At 44.5% G+C, this 20,684-nt stretch overlaps 1 protein-coding gene across 1 annotated transcript in view; it reads right to left on the reverse strand.

The window, feature by feature from the left end:
- slc30a6 (solute carrier family 30 member 6) overlaps window positions 1-20,684 on the reverse strand; it is a 41,366-nt gene that overhangs the window by 4,082 nt on the left and 16,600 nt on the right. Inside the window, exons 8-15 of the mRNA XM_061836498.1 lie at window positions 17,041-17,121; window positions 11,465-11,500; window positions 9,700-9,794; window positions 6,880-6,928; window positions 4,478-4,597; window positions 4,279-4,381; window positions 3,619-3,666; window positions 3,466-3,534 (exon numbers count right to left, since the gene is read on the reverse strand). Coding sequence (XP_061692482.1) covers window positions 3,466-3,534; window positions 3,619-3,666; window positions 4,279-4,381; window positions 4,478-4,597; window positions 6,880-6,928; window positions 9,700-9,794; window positions 11,465-11,500; window positions 17,041-17,121 — 601 coding nt within the window. The remainder of the gene's footprint in view (window positions 1-3,465; window positions 3,535-3,618; window positions 3,667-4,278; window positions 4,382-4,477; window positions 4,598-6,879; window positions 6,929-9,699; window positions 9,795-11,464; window positions 11,501-17,040; window positions 17,122-20,684) is intronic.

The following is a 20,684-nucleotide window of genomic DNA, read 5'->3' on the forward strand; positions in this document are numbered from 1 at the left end:
CATGTTGGACAGGAGGAACGGCGAACATTTCTTTCACAGTAGCCCTTTTTGATCCTCGTCAAATGGAACGTTTATGGTTGCGGTCAAAAAGTTCCATTTTGCTCTCACGGTGCCAAATGGTTTTGTTCCACAAATTTGTAGGATTGTCTTTGTGCTCTTTGGCGTATTGCAAGCTGGATTGTTTTTGCGGCATTGGCGTCACGGCGGCTTTCTTCTGGTGACTCAACCATGCAGGCTATTGTTCGAGTTCCTCCGTGTTGAGCATCTAGAAATATCCACACCCCTTTTTATTTCCTGTAACGAGTCGTGTATTCCAGCCGAGGCCATCTGTGGGTTTTTCTTTGTGGCAGAACGTTTTGTTGGGCGACCTGATCGTAGTTTGGTTTCAAAGGAATCTCTCATTTTCCACTTCTCAAGAGTTTGAACCATGACCGCTGAGTGGCTTTCTCGGTTCCTCGGATGTTTCCGATTTGATGCAGTTCAATGAGCTTTTCCTGCACATCCTTTGAGAATTGTTTTGCTTTCCCAAAGACTCCAAATCCAGAAATGTCAGCGCAAGGGCCTGTCAGGATCCCAGAAACTCACCGACGCTCAAGACATTCAGTGACTACAAGCAGACAGTGTGGCGTTCCCTTTAGTCGCCATTCAAAGCCGTTTGTGGAAACTTGTCTGCGTGTTATCAGGTGAAAATCTCAAGGGGATATCAACTTAGGATCAGGGTCATTTGTGTATTTTGGATGTTATTATGATTTCAAAAGGGTAAACACAGTTGGGGCGGCACGGTGGGGCAGCTGCTTCAGCAATTCTGAGGTCCCGGGTTCGATCCCGGACTCGCCTGTGTGGAGTTTGCATGTTTTCTCCGGGCACTCCGGCTCCCTCCCGCATGCTAAAAACCTGCAACATTAATTGGACACTCTAAATTGCCACAAGGTGTGATTGTGAGTGCGGCTGTTTGTCTCGATGTGCCCTGTGATTGGCTGGCGACCAGTTCGGGGTGTACCCCGCCTCCTGCCCGTTGACAGCTGGGATAAGCTCCAGCACTCCTCGCGACCCCCGTGAGGATAAGCGGCAAAAGAAAATGGATGGACGGATGGATGGGTAAACAGTTGTCGGATGATCAATGGCTTCCAAAGTACTGACCATGAGTGAAAGGACATTTTTGTGTTTCATATTTCCTATACATTAGCCAGGAAATCATAAATTCTCCAAAGCTGTGGAAACCGATGAGCTCAACCGTACACTGAAGCCATAAACCCGTGAGTTCTGTCGCCCTCTAGGTTGGAAATCGGGATTACAACAACAGCAGTGTTGCTTCGAGATGACGTCGGCAACCTCGTGTGTGACGATTTGACAAAATTCGACAACATTTTGATTCTGTTTTGAACGGCAGAGAGCGAGGAAAAAAAGGATGAAGAACTTCATTTACTTCAGGCACCTTGTTGGGCAGCAGAGGTCTTCCAAAAAACATTTTTTTTTTTTGCTGCGAGTAAAATTGTCGTCATTTTCATTTAGACAGTAATTATCCATTTTCTTAGCCGCTTATCCTCACGAGGGTTGCAGCTAGTGCTGGAGCCTATCCCAGCTGTCAACAGGCAGGAGGCGGGCTACACCCCGAACTGGTCGCCAGCCAATCACAGGGCACATCGAGACAAACAGCCGCACTCACAATCACACCTTGTGGCAATTTAGAGTGTCCAATTATTGATGCATAATTTTGGGATGTGGGAGGAAACCGGAGTGCTTGGAGGCAACGGAGAGAACATGTAAACTCCACACCGTCGGGTCGGGGATTGAACCCGGGACCTCAGAACTGTGAGGCCAACGCTTTACCAGCTGAGCCACCGTGCAGCCAGCTACAGAAACAAAACATCAAAAATAATGTTTTTTGTTTTTGTTTTTTAAAACAAAAGGGGCCATGCTTTACCCATTAGTCTGTAAAACAAGTTATTTGTGCTCCGTCATTTTTGGTCAGACAAGATGTGAGTCAGTCCAGGAAACAAATAAGGCAGTCATTAAATGGGTAAAAACAAAAAAAAAAATCAAATTATGAAAAATGTGGCGAGATGTGGCAGCACATCTGCCTCACAATTCTGAGGTCTTCTGGGCCCTGGAGTTCAATTCGGAGTTCAAATCCCATCCTGCCTGTGTGGTGTTTCCATTTTTTCCCTCTGTCTGCGTGTCTGCCGTTTTCTTTACACATCCCAAAAATGTTGTGCTTGGGGTGTTGTTACATATCCATGTAATGTTACACATCGTATGTTACATGTTGCTCCCGAGTGTCACAGGTCATATTTTATGTTGTTACATGTCACGTTAGTTGCGCTCACACCTTGTTTTAGGTTATGTTTTGCATGTTGTTCAACTATGACATTGATACATATTTTTACATGTCACATATCATCGTACATTGCACATCACCTATAACACCCCATTAAACGTGGGCACGTTACTACAGATTGTCGGATGTCACGTGTTACATTTTTGTCGCATTTTTCATCTCGTGTTACATGTGATCAAGCGTTGCGTGTCACGGCTTACACATCGGTCACATGACATGTTTTTCCATCATGCCTTAAACGTCACGCCCCATTGTTCATGTCACGGGTTAGACATGAAAAATTGTCATGTTACAGGGTTTTACATATTGTCTGTTACATGTGATGTGTTACATGTTGCCACGTCACATTGTTCTACGTCATCCTGTGTTCTATATCACATTATTACGCGTTAAATATTTGATTTTTTTCTCTTGCCATAAGCCAAATTACATGCTGTTACTTGTCATATCGTCCCACGTCACTGGCACAGGTTATAACGCATGTTGTCAAAGGATATACGTTGATACGCGGTAAGTGTTAAATATCACACACTGGCATGTGTTACATTTTGCTCTGCGTTGTTACATGTTATCAAATCCTAGATGTTGTCACATATTCCCGTCGTCCGTTGAGCTTCAACGAATCGCTCCAGTTTCTCAACGACATCCAGGAGACGTCTGTTTTCAGATCAACACAACTAGAAGCACCTTAACTTTGCAACACACACACACACTGTCCCTGGGGGGCATTAGGCGCGCAGTCAGGGGTCAAATGAGTTCGGACAGATGCTCTGTTAGCAGTCGGCCAACAAGCAACAGTTTATGTACAAACACCGACATCTCACACACGCACACAAACACACCACAGGATCACACACACAAAAGAGTGTGCCACCTGCTGGGCGTTGGCGCTTCTGGACATGAAATGATTGACATGTCAAAATTAAAGGCCAGTGTGGTGAAGCCCGAATGTTGTTTTTATTTTAATGACAGATGTTGTTGTGCGACATCTCATAAATCTCCGACTGGGCTTGTCTGCCGTCGCTACGACAACGAGGACGAAGGCCACAACTTTATACCCTTAAAATGTTGGCCGAAGAGAGAGGGGAAAAAAAAAAAAAAAAAAAAACAACAACTGTATTACGTACCAGAGATCCAAAGCCGAGCGTCCAGAAATGTTCGTTGCGGACTTCAAGCACCCCGTCGAGCGTCGACACCTGATTGGACACAACGATAAGCTGTAAACAATCTAATACATTTGATATAGTTTTTTTTTTTGTGTATGAGAGAGAGAGACTGACCTCCCGTAGAAGCTTGTCTAACTGACCAATGATGTGAGAGGGCGTGGTCTGGAAAGAGGAAGTCACATGATCAAGTACTAATCAGGAAGCAAACAATGATTTGACAAAAAAAAATATAAATATAACTGTCATTCCACTGGATGTGTCTTAGTCACTCAATAAGTTCATTATTTTTTATTATTTATTATATTAATGTAACAACTTGGGACGAAGTACAAAAAAGTAACTGATATATTTATAGCAATAAACAAGGTAATGAGTAAATACTGCAATACTATGCATAAAGTTTTAACCATTTAAAGTAGTATATAATATTAGTATAAGTATTTAGTATTATCATTTATTTCAGCCTCAAGAAGGAAATTGCTGTCAGCATTTAAATTAGTATAGATTTTCATAGACAAGCAAACAAGTCAATAATAGTGTTAACAAGTGTAGAAGCAAGCAAAAAAATGGATACGCAAATATTTAAATGTATATGCAAGTAAGGAAATACCTACTTAGGTGACTGAGGAAGTATGTTATAATATAATTATTACATCACTTTTTAATCACAAGAATCTGGGATTTCAACAGGGATGTGGCGACTTTTTATATCTGCCATAAGTAAATTGAATACAAGTAAATATAGTCATAAATATTTAGTAATAGGAGTGTTACCTGCAGGAGCACTTTACCGCTATATACGCTCATTGGATACATGGTGCCAAAGGTCATGAGGGCGATGGCCACCGCCGACGCCGTGTCCACGCTGTTGAAGTCGCTACACACCAACACACACGGACACCAACGCCACATCAAAATTTCCACGTGCTCAAACACACAAAATGTAACGAGACGCGTGCCGCAGTCCTCCTACTTCATCTCGATGAGCATGTAGGTGACGCAGAGCGACAGCGCCCCCGCCAGGTTGATCAGGACGAACGGGTTCATGCGGGGAAGCAACACGCTGCTCAGCCCTGGAACCATCCCGCACAAACTGCACAAACAGAAAGTTTGGAGGGATGAATTGTTAGCGACTCAACTGCCTTAACTCGGTCATTTAAAGTGGGCAAACACCCCCCCCCCCCCCCCAAAAAAAAAACAACAAAAAAAAACAAAAACGCAAAACCGCAAGGTTATGTCTTCATTCTGATCTTCTGACATCATCTATGAAGCTCAATCTGATGTTGGATCAAATTCCCGACGTGGGAGGAGTGTTTGACGCATTCCTTATCGTCTTTCCTGCGGGGACATCAGCTCTCTTTTCATTCACCAGCTAAAGATATTTTTCCCGTCAGATAACTTTCCAAAATATGTCACACTTTAGTCACTAACATTTGGTAATATTCATTTTCCATGTAGTGCAGTGCTTTGGAACTTTGTTGCATGGACTGAAGCCAAAGTCACACATGTATTTTTTTTTTTTTTCAAATTCAAAACACGTGTCTCGGTTCACTGATGGTGTAGTGGTACACATGCCCGCCTGGTGCGGAAACCGTGGGATCGATTCCCATTCCCAATGATAGTGTTGATCGCTCCCCCGCGACTGACTGGCGACCAGTTCAGGGTGTAGTCCACCCTACGCCTGCAGCTAGCCGGGACAGACTCCATTTTTCCCGCAACCCTTGTGAGGATAAGCGGCTTGGATGATGACAGGACACATAAAACGGGTATCTATTTTGTCAAATGAACCACGTATAGTTTGCACACAAATTCACTTCATTCAAAAAACAAACCCAGTGCTGGTTGTCAGTAGTGTGCGCTTGGAAAACTTAATGTTACGAAGAAACTCATCCTGCTTTTCATGCGCAGTACGATTCCACTATTTTATCCTGTTGGATTTCAATATGAAGTTTGTGAGGCGTCAAACGTTTTTTTCATCAATTGCCAACGTTTTGCTGGAACTCTGACAGCGCGTTGTGCTCCGTCCAAAATTTTAATTCCGTGTACATATCCTTGCGTGAAATAGTTGAGACCTCTCTATAGAACTCTCTTGGACAAGTCTGACGCATTTGGCAAAAAACACACCGCAATATTATCTGGAATACGCGACAGAGAATCCACTTCAAACATGTTCTGTTCAATCGCCATTTTGGGAGGTTGTGGGACGTGGCTAAGGGGGCGGAGCTTAATATCGGCATCAGAAAGGTCCATTGCCGCGTCATTGTGCCCTAACAGCAAATCCAGAATGAACGGGTCCGCCACTGACCCGCCGCACACCGCAAAGTACAGCGCTAAAAGGCCTTTGCGGAAACACGACCACACACCGTGTGTGTCTTAACCTTCGCCGAGCGCCTGCGACTGACTTGCCGGACCCCCCGGGGGGTTCCGATCGAACACGGCTTAAGAACCACTGGGTCCGATATTAGAAAGCGCTTTCTTTCCATTCCCATGTCCAACCCCCAGAATCCTTGTGAATGGGAGACGGTCATTTTTATTCCAAAAGTGATTTTGCATAAAAACTTGTTCATCGCCCAAAAACCAAAATTTCGCTCTATGTTCATACAAAATGCACACACCACTGTATATAATCTAATAAACACACAGACGAGTTTAGACTCGTATGTGTCCAGCTGACATGCTTTATATAACCCAGACAGTGGCGATGCGATGGGGGGAGGGGGGCGAGATGGTGATGGTGGGGGGGGGACTGTGCACCGCACACACACACACACACACACACCACACACACACATGCACAAAACATAAATAATGTTGGTGAACTCGTCGTTCTAATTGTGACCTTTGCTTCATACTCGTGTTGTTTAAATATGTTGCAAGACCTTTACAATCCCTGCAGCATGACCGATACCTCCCCAGACCCCCCCCCCACACACACACACATACACACACACACACACACCTATATAGGCATAAACATGCAGTGCCGAAAGTAGGCTGGCATGTCCTGTTCACTTGACCTCAGCCAATCACAGCTCACTGAACGTGTGTGTGTGTGTGCGAATCGCGGTTGACCCCCCCCCAGAGGGACGATAAGCGCTAATATTACGAGAGACAATGTAGCGACGACGCGAGGGAAGAAGGCGAGACGGCACGGACCCGCTGAGGTTCGATTCTACTAAACAGGTTTGGACGTTAGGGATTCGTCTACTCAATGGGGAAGGACGGATAGAGGGATGGAGAGACGGAGAGACGGACAGATAGACGGCCAGGGCTCGCGTCGGCCAATCAGAGCAAGTGTTGCCGACGAGTGACGTTTCGTCACCGTGGGCTCCACAAAAAGGAGGAGGAGGAGGATGAAGATATTGAAGTAATTACCTTCTGCTCAGATCTGCGACGTGCTCCTGAAGCCAACTGCTGCTGGCCGCTGCAACAACAACAAAAATAATAAAATAAACACACAGAGAACTTTTCAAGCATTATGAAAGCAGGTTTGGGACTAAAGTTAAGATCCAAATTATGATTATTATTTTCCTTTCTGCTTGTCCTGATTAGGGGTTGCCACGGGGTGTCATCTTTTTCCATTGAAGCCTATCTCGTGCATCTTCCTCTCTGACCCCGAAAGTCTTCCTGTCCTCGCTCACAACATCCGTCAACCTTTTCTTTGGTCTTCCTCTCGCTCTTTAGCCAGGCAGCTCCATCCTCAGCACCCTTCCAATGACATACTCACTCTCTCGCTTCCGGACATGTCCAAACCATCGAAGTCTCCAAAACATCCAACTTTGCTTGAGCTCATTTCTAATCCTATCCAAGCTGCTCACTCCGAGCGAGAACCTCAACATCTTCATTTCTGCCACCTCCGGTTCCGTTTCCTGTTGTCTCTTCGGCGCCGCCGTCTCTAATCCGTACACGGCCTTTGTCCTTCATCCTCGCAAAAACTCTTCTATCACATAAAACACCAGACACCTTCCGCCAACCTGCTTGGACCCGTTTCTTCACTTCCTTACCACACTCACCATTGCCCCGTATTGTTGACCCAAAGAATTTGAAGTCATCCACCCTCGCCATCTCTTCTCCCCTGGAGCTTGAACTCTTCCCCCACCGCCCTTCTCATATATTCCTCTTTACTTCGGCTAATCTTCACTCCTCTCCTTTCCAGTGCGTGCCTCCATCTTTCTAATTTGTTCCTCCGCCTGCTCCCTGTTTTCCCCGCAGATCACAATTTTATCTTATTATTATTACCGGAATAAACATTCGGCCTTTTGAGTTTTTGGGGACAGGTTCGGCTTTGGTTTCTTGGTGGATCTGGAATGATTCCCAGCAACAATTGGATGTTCGTCCCAATTGATTCCCTAACCCTATTCAGGAGCAAGTTGATGGGGCCCGAATGAAAATGCAGCGATGCTGCGTTGCCCCTGCCAGGAAAAAAAACAAAACAAAACAAAAAAAAAACCCATGATCCAAGTTTGCCACGTTTGTCGCCGCCGCTCCCTTCGTGTCCTGACCTGCCATCTCATTCTGTGTGCGGGGTGAACGGGGGTTGTGTTTGTTTTTGCAAGAGTGAGTGTGTCCAAACAAACATTTGAATGGAGTGACTTATTTATGAGGTGTGTGTGAAGGAGGAGTCGCTTGCTCGCCCAGTGTGTGTGTTGGCACGTCCCAGCTTTCACGCTCCCCCTCACCCACTCAAGCTACTAACCCCCCCGCCGGCACAAAACATCCCCACTGTCTGGAACATGGTTGCATAACACACTTTTAGTCTCGCTCCAAATGAGAGAAAGAGTAAAAGAGAGAGAGATTTCATCCCCCTCCCATCCCAAAATGTCAGATGTTAAGTGATGTTGAGACTGCTCACAACGCAAGAGTAGACAGCTGACTCACACACAGGGACACACTCGTGCGGTGACCTCATTCATGCCTACAAGTTCATAGTGGCTCCACGGAGGAAGAGGGAGGAAATAAAAAATCTTAAATTCCTTCCGTTCATCCATTTTCTAGCGCTTATCCGAGGTTGGGTGGCGGGGGCAGCAGCTTTGGCAGGGACACCCAGAGAGTTTCCTCTCCCGGGGAGATCCCGAGCCGTTCCGAGGCGTAGTCCCTCCAGCGTGCCCGGGCTTCTCCCTGGGGGAGGGGCGTCTCCTCCCGGGAGGACGTCCCCCGCCCCTCCCACATGTGGTGAGCCCACGGGAAGGTGGGGGGACCCACGTTACCGTTTCGGGGGCGCGGTTGCGGACCCGCCCACCAGGCGCTCGCCTTCGCTTAACGTCCTTGTGGAGTGAAAATAGGCGGCGCGGTGGTTAATCTAGAAAGCGTTGGCCTCACAGTTCTGAGGTCCCTGGTTCAATCCCGGATCCGCCTGTGTGGAGTTTGCACGTTCTCCCCGTGCCTGCGTGGGGTTTTCTCCGGGCACTCCGGTTTCCTCCCACATCCCAAAAAACATGTCACATTAATTTGACACTTTAAATTGCTCCTAGCTGCGATTGTGAGTGTGACTGTTTATCTCGATGTGCCCTGCGATTGGCTGGCGACGAGTTCAGGATGGACCCCGCCTCCTGCCCGTTGACAGATGGGATAGGCTCCGGAACTCCCCGCGAACCTTGTGAGGATAAGCGGCTAACAAACTGGATGGATAATTGGAGAGACTAAATTGCCCGTAGATTTGATTGTGAGTGCGAGTCTTGTCTGTCTCTATGTGCCCTGTGATTGGCTGGCAACCAGTTCAGGGTGTACCCGGCCTACATCCGGGATTGGCTGCAGCACTCCCCGTAACCTCGTGAGGCTAAGCGGCTCGGAAAATGGATGGATGGATAAAATAAAACAAATTTCAAATATTTATTTCTATTCATTAGACTAAGATGATGGGCTGTGGCGACCACTGACGGGACAAGAAGAAGAAGTCTGTACACAAAGGAAATCAAGGATGGGGTGTATTACCGTTAACATATGAAGCAAAGCTAAAGGTCTCCAAAACAATGACAAATAATGTGATATTAAACATTTGTTGACATTTGGATATTATTATGACAGTGTAACCTTTGAAACTCTGTGACATGATGTCTGACTTTATCATCCTCATAAACATAATCCAGCATGAGGACAAAAGATAAATTGTTGTTCTTCCCTTGAGAGTCTGAGGATTATTATTATTATTACTGTTATTACTGCGTGTGTGCACATGCGGAGAGAGTGTTGCCATACCTTGGGACACGCACGCGAAGGGTTTGTTGCGTACGGACATGAGAGTCAGCAGGTTGAAGAAGAGAGCCACGAAAGTGCCCACCAGCAGGCGACCGCTACACACACCAAAACAAAAAAACAAACAAAAAAAAAAACACAATTTAGCATCTCCGTGCAAGGTAAAGTTTCAACGATTAGAACCTGACAGGAACTTTGACCCCAGCCCGGATGGGCTGGCCAATTAATCTGCTGCGCCCGTAAATTCTAGGGATGTGGCAAAAACTTGCAGTTGGAAGGCTCATTATTAAATTGTTGAACATTTAAAATTCTGGGCGGCACGGTGGCTCAGCTGATAAAGCATCACAGTTCTGAGGTCGCGGGTTCAACTCTGGCTGGCAACCAGTTAAGGTTGTACCCCGCCTCTTGCGCATTGACAGCTGGGATAGGCTCCAGCATTCCCCGCGACCCTCGTAAGGATAAGCGGCGAAGAAAATGGATGGACGATGAAATAAACACGGAAGCAATTTAAGACCAACAAGGGCTCTAAAATGGAGCCCTGCAGAACTCCTTCGACAGAATATCTTTTGTGGATATGCGCCCTACACGGTGCTTCAACTGGAAAGCATTGGCCTCACAGTTCTGAGGTCCCAGGTTCAAATCCGAACCCGCCTGTGTGGAGTATGCATGTTCTCCCCGTGCCTGCGTAGGTTTTCTCAGGGCACTCCCGTTTCCTCCCACATCACCAAAACATGCGACATTAATTGGATACTCTAAATTGCCCCTAGGTGTGATTGTCTCGAAGTGCCCTGCGATTGGCTGACAACCAGTCCAGGGTGTACCTCGCCTCCTGCCTGTTGACAGATGGGATAAGCTCCAGCACTTCCCGGGAACCTTGTGAGGATAAACGGCAAAGAAAATGGATGGATGGAAATCATTGGGAATTGATTGAATGGAAACTATGTCGCAAGTGAAGAGCGATGCAGTACTATTTTATTTGCCTTCAAACAAATTGATATCAGAACATTTCTCCATCAAGCTAACCATTGCTAACTCGGGATTGGGTGTTGTTACATACTTGGCCGATAAATATGATTCAGATTCTTTATCAATTAAACAGCAGAGGGGAGCAGGAGTCAACGCCCACTCCTGCATCAGTGAGACTTTTTCCATTTTCTGACACGGTTACCGACTGTCACTTTCGTTTCAAGTTGAAATCAACTCGTCGTCGTTTCATTGTTGTCGTCGTCCTCTCCACGATCAAAGATTAGTGACGGCTTTGAGACGCTAAAACTCCGCGAGCCTAAAACCTATCTCCTGTGACCAGATTACTCCCCCCCCCCTCCCTCCCGCGAGGGACAAAAACACACACACACACACATGCACGTCCTCCCTCCCCGACCGAGCGTGATTGGACAGCGTGTGAGACGGACAGGTGTCGGCGCATAGACGCAAACATCCCCCCCCCCCTTCGCTGTTGCCCGCTAATCTCTTCTGATTGGGCTCTGACTGTGTGATTGTTTGGAGCCGAAGTTTTAGGCACCTAACGGGATTGTGCCGTGTGATTAGTGGCACTTTTATCAGCACACACGTGTGCAACTGTCAGAACGCACTAATCCCTTAAAATAACACGCTAACTCGCTTTTACAACAATGCAAACGTACGGTCGATAAAACAACGCTCGTGGTGCCCCAGCGCCCGATTGGTCGCATCGCGGACGGGGGCTTGCGTCGGGGTCGTCTCCAGCTGCCGTGTGCGTGCGTGCGACAAATGAAAAAGGAATACTCACGTATGGACTTCGGGCTGCTCCACGAAGCGCTCCACGCTAGCAAGACAAAGCACAACAGTAGCGTCACACATTAGCTGCTGGATTCAAAATGTGGGATAAAGTGCTTGTCGAGTGAATTCAGAGTTCTTAAAAGCAGTCTTCGTGTTTGAAGAATTGGTGAAAATATCCAAAGACTGAAAAGTGCGTAGTACATTAAAGCCTCCGTTTTCAAACGAAAATCTCGAGATTTTTTTGCTTCCGTTTTCGAACGAAAATCAGTACTCGAACGCTACTGAAAAAAAAAAAAAAAAAAACGTAAATAACATATTGAGCGCAGCCAGATCACCTGACCCACGACACGCTTTGTGAATTCCCACTCCAAGCAGGTGACCCACCCGCGACGCATTTTGTGATTGTCTATTCGAATGCCCCCCAAAAATGACATAGGGCGCGCGGCGCAATCAGCGGACTTTTGTTATTCTGTATAACGCAGCCCCTGCACATCAGGGGTCATCAACCTTTCTGAGGCTGAGGGCTACTTCGCAAAAACTGATTGTATGAAGGCCAACATGTTAATTTTTTTTGCATGATGTGACATTGCAGGTATTTTAAAAATTGAAATAAAATAAGCAAGTCAGATTCAAAATTTCAAGCTGTGGTATTTTTAGAAGATGCCTCGCGGGCGCCTTAAATTGTCCTCGCGGGCTACCATGCGCCCGCGGGCACCGCGTTGGTGACCCCTGCTGTACACAGACGCGTCCCGGTAGTGACTCTTGTTTGTCCCAAGCGCTGACAAAGCCATCTCTGCCAAGTGGAACGAAATCCATCATTTCGTCGAACTTCATCACCCCAATAAATCGGAATGTAGCAGAGCACTCCGAAATTTTAATGATGGAACAGAAATGTTCTGAAGAGACAGCAGAAACAAATGACATTAGATTCGTTTTTTGTTACAAGTGGGCGAGTCGCCACCCCCAAAGACATTTGATGCGTACAGTTGTTAGAGCATTTCTGCAATTTTGTTTTGTTTGTTAACTCGAGTTACAAATTTCTTGTTACTTTTTGTAAAAATAAAAATAAAAAAATAAAAATTCCCACCCTCATTATTGTTTGCTTAAAGTTATTCTGCACTTTTCTTAGTAAAAAAAGGTGACAAGAATGGGGGGCCGAGTCGCAAAAATTAGTATAGTATTTCTACTATGCAGTTTATTATCAGGAAAAGCTAAAAAAAAATATATATATATATTTAAAAAGCCCAATTTTTTAGGCTTGGAACGCATTATTTCTTTTGCCATTCATTGTAATGGGAAACATTACTTTCATTTACTTCATTTCTTGATTAAAAAAAAAAATGTTTACAAGGCTGGGGGCCGAGTCGCTACAGACACGGCAATGCACTCCCAGCCTAGCGTACTCTACTAGTAAAGCATACATTTTAAGCAAAAAATAAATATATTTTTGAAATGATTTTATTATATAGTATTTAAACTATACATGTATTTCTACTATGCAGTTTATTATCAGGAAAAGCTAAAAAAAATTCTTTAAAAATCCCAATTTTTTAAGCTTGGAACGCATTTTTTCTTTTGCTATTCATTGTAATGGGAAACATTACTTTTACTTACTTCATTTCTTAATAAAAAAAGTTTACAAGGCTGGGGGTCGAGTCACTACAGATAAGGCAATGCACTACCAGCCTGGCGCACTCTACTACTAAAGCATACATTTTACGCAAAAAAATAAATATATTTCTGAAATTATTTTATTATATAAAGTAAACTATACATGTATTTCTACTATGCAGTTTATGATCACGAAAAGCTAAAAAAATGCTTTAAAATTTGAATTTTTTTAAGCTTGGAACACATTATTTCTTTTTCCATTCATTGTAATGGGAAACATGGATTCAGTTTTCGAACCGATTTCTGGAACAGATTGCGGTCGAGAACCAAGGCAGCACTGTATTGGATTGCAGAACGTACTCAAGGAAGTGAGCACTCTCGTTTGCATCAGAGGTCATCTGGCGCCATTGCGGCTTGAAGTTAGCAAGCTAGCTACGCCTACTCCGCGAAAAGGCATCTTCGTTTTGTATAGATAGTTGCTTGCCGTGAATACGTAATATTGTAATATTCAGGACATATCGCACAGCTTTTACTTGTATTCGTGTGTGTTTTGTGTGTGTGCTTGCGTGTGTGCAAGGGGCGAGCGAGCGAATTGGAGTGATTGAGACGAATGACAAATAAAAGTAGACAAGGTGAGAACAAACAGGAAGTACATTAACACAAATGCGCATCGACACCCCAAACAGGCACACACGCGTGTGTCAGGGTGTCCGTCTGCTGTGGAACCTTTCAAGCACGGAGTGCCGTGATGTCGGGAAAAGTTGGGACAATGGAACCTCCTGCGACCGCAAATTTGGAATTCTAGAAAGATTTCACAAAGTAAATCCTGTATGGATGAGCGTCGAAAGGTTCATGAGGGGGAAGCCAAATCAATACACAAAGTGATGTCAAAAGTTAAATTATTAAGACTCAGCGTTATGCATCTTTTCTTATCGTTATTAAAATGGACATTTTACCTTATACTTATTTTACACTCAATATAAACCCAATTCCAATGACGTTGGGACGTTGTGTGAAACAAAAGAATACAAAAATACAGCCAGAAAATTCCAAGTTAACGATTATTTTCTAAAAATTAGACAACACATATAAATACTCTATTCAATTGTGAGGCGCCAAAACTTGTCGGACTTTAAACGTGTCGGCATTTTATCCCCTAACAAGCCGGGATTTAACGATTAATCTGAATCTTCTATTCAAAAACTGTGCTGATCTCAAATCCGAAGAGATGCAACGCTGCCCCCAACAGGTTTGTGTTTATCGTTACAGTGGTTTGCAAAGCTGAAATTCAAAAACAAGCTGAGTGTGACTCTCTTCCAAGGCTACCCAGTGAAAAACGTAATTCAATATATTTTGGCGGCAGTAAATGCTTCGGTCAACGAGTTAAAAATAATAACAGTGGCAGCGCGGTGTATTAGCGGTTGGCTCATCTGCCTCACAGTGAGACCTCAGACAGTTCCCGTGTACCCTGACCTCCATTGTTTGTCGGCGTACTGTCCGACTACGACGAGGAACCCATCTGCTAATGCGTCGCGTTCCAGACTCCGCACCAGCAGGGGGCAGCGAGTCACCGGGGTGGACACTTGAGACCAAAACAAAAGCAGTTGGACATCTTCGGCCCCCCCCAACTGTGAGGGACGGACAGGCGCGCACACGTTCCTCTTGTGTTTCTCCGCTCAGTTAAGCAAACTTTTTCCATTTTAATTTAACCCTAACGAGCCCCCCCCCCAACCCCCCAGCCCCCAAACATACCCAGCCCACCCTAGCCCACCCAGCCAGTCAGAAAGCAGCCAGACAAAGATCAGTACTTTACAGAATCCCAGTGGGGACCAGTCCACCATGTCTACAGTTAAAACAGAGGGACGGGAGGGAGGGTGGTCACGTTGAGGTCAGTTTAACTATTTCATGCCTAGCTGTTGCTATGGTGACCTGCGACTCAACAAAAAGTGTCAGGAAAGTTTGCTACATTGGAAGTTAGCTCATTCTGCGTTGTGACATACTTCCTAACAATGCTCGGTCAAGTAATACATTCAACTTTAACATCCATAAAGTATTTAGATAAATATAAAATATGAGATGTTCGAGCGGATCAACTCATGTTGCCGTGTTGTTAAGTGCGGTTCCCTGTTCCACTTGGACCGGGACCGGGGCCAAAATATCTGCAGTTTTTGGAGCGTTTCCTCAAGTTAGAAGTACCGTAATTTCCGGCCTATAAACCGTGACTTTTTTCCACACACTTTCAACCCTCCGGCTTATGCAGTGATGCGGCTAATTTGATCATTATTTTCTAACGGTCGCAAGGGGGCACTCAAGTGGAAAAGGTAAGTGAGAGACCGGTGGAATATATGTGCCGAGGAAGTGACTTTTACCGGTATGTTTTTTTTTTTAACCGGCCCTATTAGAGCTGCGCTAGGGTTAGCGTTGTGCTAGTGTTTTGCTGTGTCTGAGTGATTTTTACCGGTATGTTTTTTTTAAACCAACCCGGTTAGTGCCGCGCTAGCGTTAGCGCTGCGCTAGGGTCTTGCTGGTGTGTTACTGCTGTGTCTCTGTTATTTTTACCGGTATTGTTTTTTTTTTCACCAAACTGTCCCTTTTAGTGCTGCACAAGCGTTAGCTTCGTGCTCGCGTGTTTTTTTTTTTAACAGCGCTGTTGGTGGTACCGTGTTGCTGCTATGTTAAGCTAAGCTAAGGTATTAAAACTTTGAAAACTCTGTGTACCATCTTTGTAAATAACTTGCGTTTCAATGTGGGCACTCGCAGATTTTACACAGGTGCGGCTTATGTATGTACCAAATAAAATTTCAATTACAAATGTACTGAGTGAGGTTTATAAATTTATAATCTGAAACATCCAAATTTAGTCTTTTGTTTGTCAAAATATAATAAGACGAAATGGGCGCCATTGTCTTATTGGTCACAACGACCTTCCCAACATGGCCACCACATAGGCGCAACGATCAACCAGGCTAGTTTATCTAGTCTTAATACCTGAGCCCAACATTTGACATTCTTTCAGGTCATGTGAATTTGTGTCGCTTGACTGGTGAGCAAACGGTCGTAGTCTCACTCACAAAATTGAAAAGACGATAAATAATCCATAATATAAAAATAAAAGTGGCGACCGACATTTAGATGTGGATTTCACATGTATAGTGGAACCCCAGGACTGTCAAGATTAAGATTTTAAAAAAAATTACAAATGACGGGATCACTTATAATTGCAAAGATTCAGAAACAAATGCTAATAAAAGGGGATTTCTGCAAATCACGGTGAACAGGATACGTCGGACTTTGTTTTATCTTTCCCTCCAAATGAAAATAGAAAATCATAAATTGTTGCTTGAACAAACGGGTTTGCCCGGCCCCCCGCTCGACACTTCTACAGACGGGAAACAGAAGATCGATTTCAAGGTTTCCCGTTCATGTTTCTCATCTTTGGTTGCTATTTTTCCCAGTGATGAACGTTAAATTTCCTGCAGCGCTCGCATTGCGGGCAACAGTGCTGACTCCACACACCTTGTTGTGCGTAATGTAGATTTCCCAGACTGGCAGTTGTTTTAAGCCTTTTTCCAGAATGTGTTGGTGACACAAAAGAGCTCCTTTTTATTGCAATTTCAGCGTGTAAATGTTTGAATCAACTCAACTATGTCAAATATGTGCTAACCCACGGCCGAGTTGGAGTAAACACAAGTTGTAGGGGAAGAGCAGATAAGGATGCGGTCCAACTGTTCTGTTTGGGTGCCAAAGCTGGGGTGCCGGGGAACCCCCACTTTGTGCAATTATGGAAGCAGCTAGAGAAATATTTGGTGTTGTTGTGGAAATAAAAAATAATTGAAATTTTAATGGAGGCAGACAGAGTGACGGAGAGATGAACAAAAGACGTGTGAGAGATTTCAAATCATCAAATATGCTTCATGATACTTATGCTGTGTGTGTGTGTGTGTGTGTGTGGGGGGGGGGGGGTCGCATACACACCTCTCCTTGAGGATGAACAAGGCCCCCAACTGGACTAGCACAGTGGAGGCAAAAACAGCCAAAACCTCCAGACGGTCAAACCTGAACACAAGCGGGTCACATGGTCAAGACCAGAAACAAACCCGGTTGGTCCACTGATTGGTGGTTTAAAAAACAAAACAAAAACAAAAAAAAAAGACACAAAATCACGCACACGCATAACCTCACACATCAACACGAGTGATTCAAATAAAAACAATCGGAAGATACACAAAGATGCACACACACACGTATACAAAAAAAAAATACACAAGCACAGACTCATGTATCGTCACACACACACCACACACACACACACACACGCACACACACACACACGCAGTACAGGAGCTGTTGGCGACCCTGTCACCTCTCGCCATCTACTGTCTTATTGGGTGTGTACATAGAAAAAAACTTGCTGATGACACGTTAATAACACACTAATAACATTAATAACACACTAATAACGTTAATAACATACAGGGGAACGTCGCTTTGACATTCCAAACATATAAGGTTTGGCTCTACCAAACGGCGAACCGTGCTTGCTGTCGTGCATTTTATTGTTCAAGATTTAGGCAGATCGTGGCCTTGCGGTTAGCGCGTCGGTCTTGCAGGTCAGGAGACACAGGTTTGAATCTTCATTGGAAATCTCTGTGTGGGGTTAACATGTTCTGACAGTGTTTGTGAGCGTTCGGCCCAGTTTGTCAACATTATTTACAATTAAATACTCCGTAGGTGTAATTGTCAATGCTTGCGTGTCGATACAGTGGATGTACAGTCGGACGGGGAACAGCCGCACTGCATAAATCAGTAATAATGTGGCAATAAGCGCCACATGATATTGGGGGGGGGGGGGGGAGAATATCTTGTGTATGATGTGGGTTCCCCCCAACGATTTAATCAATAGTACACATTATACAGTCCACACTAGTAGCAATTTTGGCTGACCATCTTAAAATATTTTGTCTTATCAACTCTTATTTTAGAAAATAAACAAAAAAAAAATTGATATTATCCAATATGATCCCAAAATCCTCCAAAAAGTCTTTTCAAGAGAATCGGGGAAAGAACTGACAACCATCCATCCATCCATCCAATTTCCACACACCTACCCATCCATCCATCCATCCATCTTCTTGGCCACTTATTCTCACAAGTGTTGTGGGGAGTGCTGGAGCCTATCCCAGCTGACAACAGACAGCCAATTGACCCCTCCGTGGATATTGCGCAATCTGCGTCACTGACCAATCAGAGGCCAGAGATCTGCATAAACCACGCCCCTTTTTGCTCCCGTCATTTTTTTCAGACAACATTGCATGGTCCAGTATAGGTTTAGTTAGCGTTTTATCGCGTATTTGGATTATTTAACAAAAAATATGGTTAAGAGGTGTAGTCACGGACTTTGACGACAGTGACGACAGGTATCCTGAAAGGCTAGTTGGTGGAGTTCCATTCGTACCCTTTCCAAAACCGAAGACCCAGTACGAAAAATGCCTTCGATTGATCAAACTTTGTGGAAGACCGCATCATCAACTGAATCCATCTAATATCACCCGGAACAGATATCTTTGCTCGAAGATATGCCCTATATTTGATTTTCAATACACGTCTCGTATAAATGAATGAGACGTTCTTTGCTAGCATAACATTGCTACGTGTGAACGATTGACACACTTATTCTTTGTTGAGCGATATTTAGCGATGATCGGACTGCACAAACGTGCCGCTTTCTTGCCGGCTCGCGGCCGAAGCTTAACCAGACTGTGTTTGCACGAAGATATGCCCTAAATTTGATTTTTAATACACGTCTCGTATAAATGAATGAGACGTTCTCCGCTAGCATAACACTGCTACGTGTGAACGATTGAATGAAATCAGAAGCATGGCTTCTCTCTCAGTTAAGAATGTATTGTATTGTATTGTATTTGCCATTTTTATTAATTGTTTGTCTTACGTCAGCGCACGTGGCGTGACGTCACTTCAGGAGGCGTGGTTAGTGCCCTGTACGGAGGGGTCAATTACCAATTTGTGCGCCATTCTGAATGATGGATGGATTTCTTACAATTCTGGTTTCAAGTGGTTTTCATATCAAATAATCCCAGTAGTGGACTCGTTAATTTGAATAAAGACTACAATGTGAACGCTTGTGTGTCTCGATGGCGACCACTCCAGGGCGTACCTGTAGCCTTGTGAACAAATGCAAATTAACGGCGTAGGAAAGGAATTCTGTCTTAATCCGAGGACGCCCCCACCCCCCCACCCTGGACATTCCTCCTAATCAGACAAAAAGCTTTTTTCGGCAAACAATGAGCCCATTAGGCAACGCTTGCGGGTTAATAGGTTGGCCCGTGACGACTGCGCTGGGCGTGGCGAGCGCCGCTTGGCCGGCAGCGCGGCGGCCATGTTGCGGCTCGAGGCGTCCGCCCCTGCACTAGTGGCGCTAATCCTCGTTGGAAAGCGGCGTTTGAGACGCAACAATATGAAACGCGACGCATGGTTGTTGTCTGTATGTTTGTGTCCACACAATACTGATGACGCGCTCCAGTGAACACGCACAAAAGCGCACACACGTCTGCTGCAACACACACACACACACACGTACCAACACACGCACACAAGAACACGCTTATGCATATAGCTAGACAGAGGGGCCTAGTGAAGCTGAAAAGCAGATTTCCACTTGAGGGCCGCTTTTCCACAGCTCCAGTTCAAAGTTCACCTGTCAGCCGCAAACAAACACACACACACACACACACACACACACACACACACACACACACACACACACACACAGGAGCATACGTACAAACACACATGCCCATACAAGCTAACACACATACAGTACATATTGTATACTTTGCAAGAAAACAATAGCATTCTACAGCATTGTACTTTATAAAAATGTAGTCATAATATAATTACATTTAAAGCAGTTTACTGGAAAGATACATATCAACATGAAGACAGTCGCAAATAGTCAGTCAGCTGCAGTACATTTTTTATGCAGAAGATAAAGAATATATTCCGTGAAGCATTGTTACATTTTCTGTCTGTCTGTCTGTCTATCTATATGTACCATTTTATGTTAAAATATTTGTTCGTAAGGGACATGCAACACCGATGCTAATTTCGCTAGCCCATCGAGACGCTTATTCATTGTGTTAGCATTAAGGTAGTGGACGTCCCCAAGGCAAATTTAAAGCAGTTGACTGGAAAGATACATATCTACACGAAGACAGTCTACTCAGTCAGCTGCAGTACATTTTTTTATGCAGAAGATAAAGAATATATTCCGTGAAGCATTGTTACATTTTCTATCTATCTATATGTATGTACCATTTTGTGTTAAAATATTTGTTGGTAAAGGAGATACAACACCGATGCTAATTTTGCTAGCTCACCGAGACCCTCTTGCATTGTGTTAGCATTAAGCTAGTGGACTTCCCTAAGGCAAATTTACGTAGTTTGGTTGAAAACTTGAAATGAATTTTTGTTTGATGCTTAGTTTTAAAGTAAATGTCAACTGCGAATGTTAAAAATCTTGTAGCGTCTTTATTTGAAGAGCTTACTTTAATACTTTTTCACAACACTGAACAGGAGTTGTGTTGACGTCACATGTCTGC

The sequence above is a fragment of the Syngnathoides biaculeatus genome, chromosome 12 (assembly GCF_019802595.1).
Source record: "Syngnathoides biaculeatus isolate LvHL_M chromosome 12, ASM1980259v1, whole genome shotgun sequence".
Lineage (NCBI taxonomy): Eukaryota > Metazoa > Chordata > Actinopteri > Syngnathiformes > Syngnathidae > Syngnathoides > Syngnathoides biaculeatus.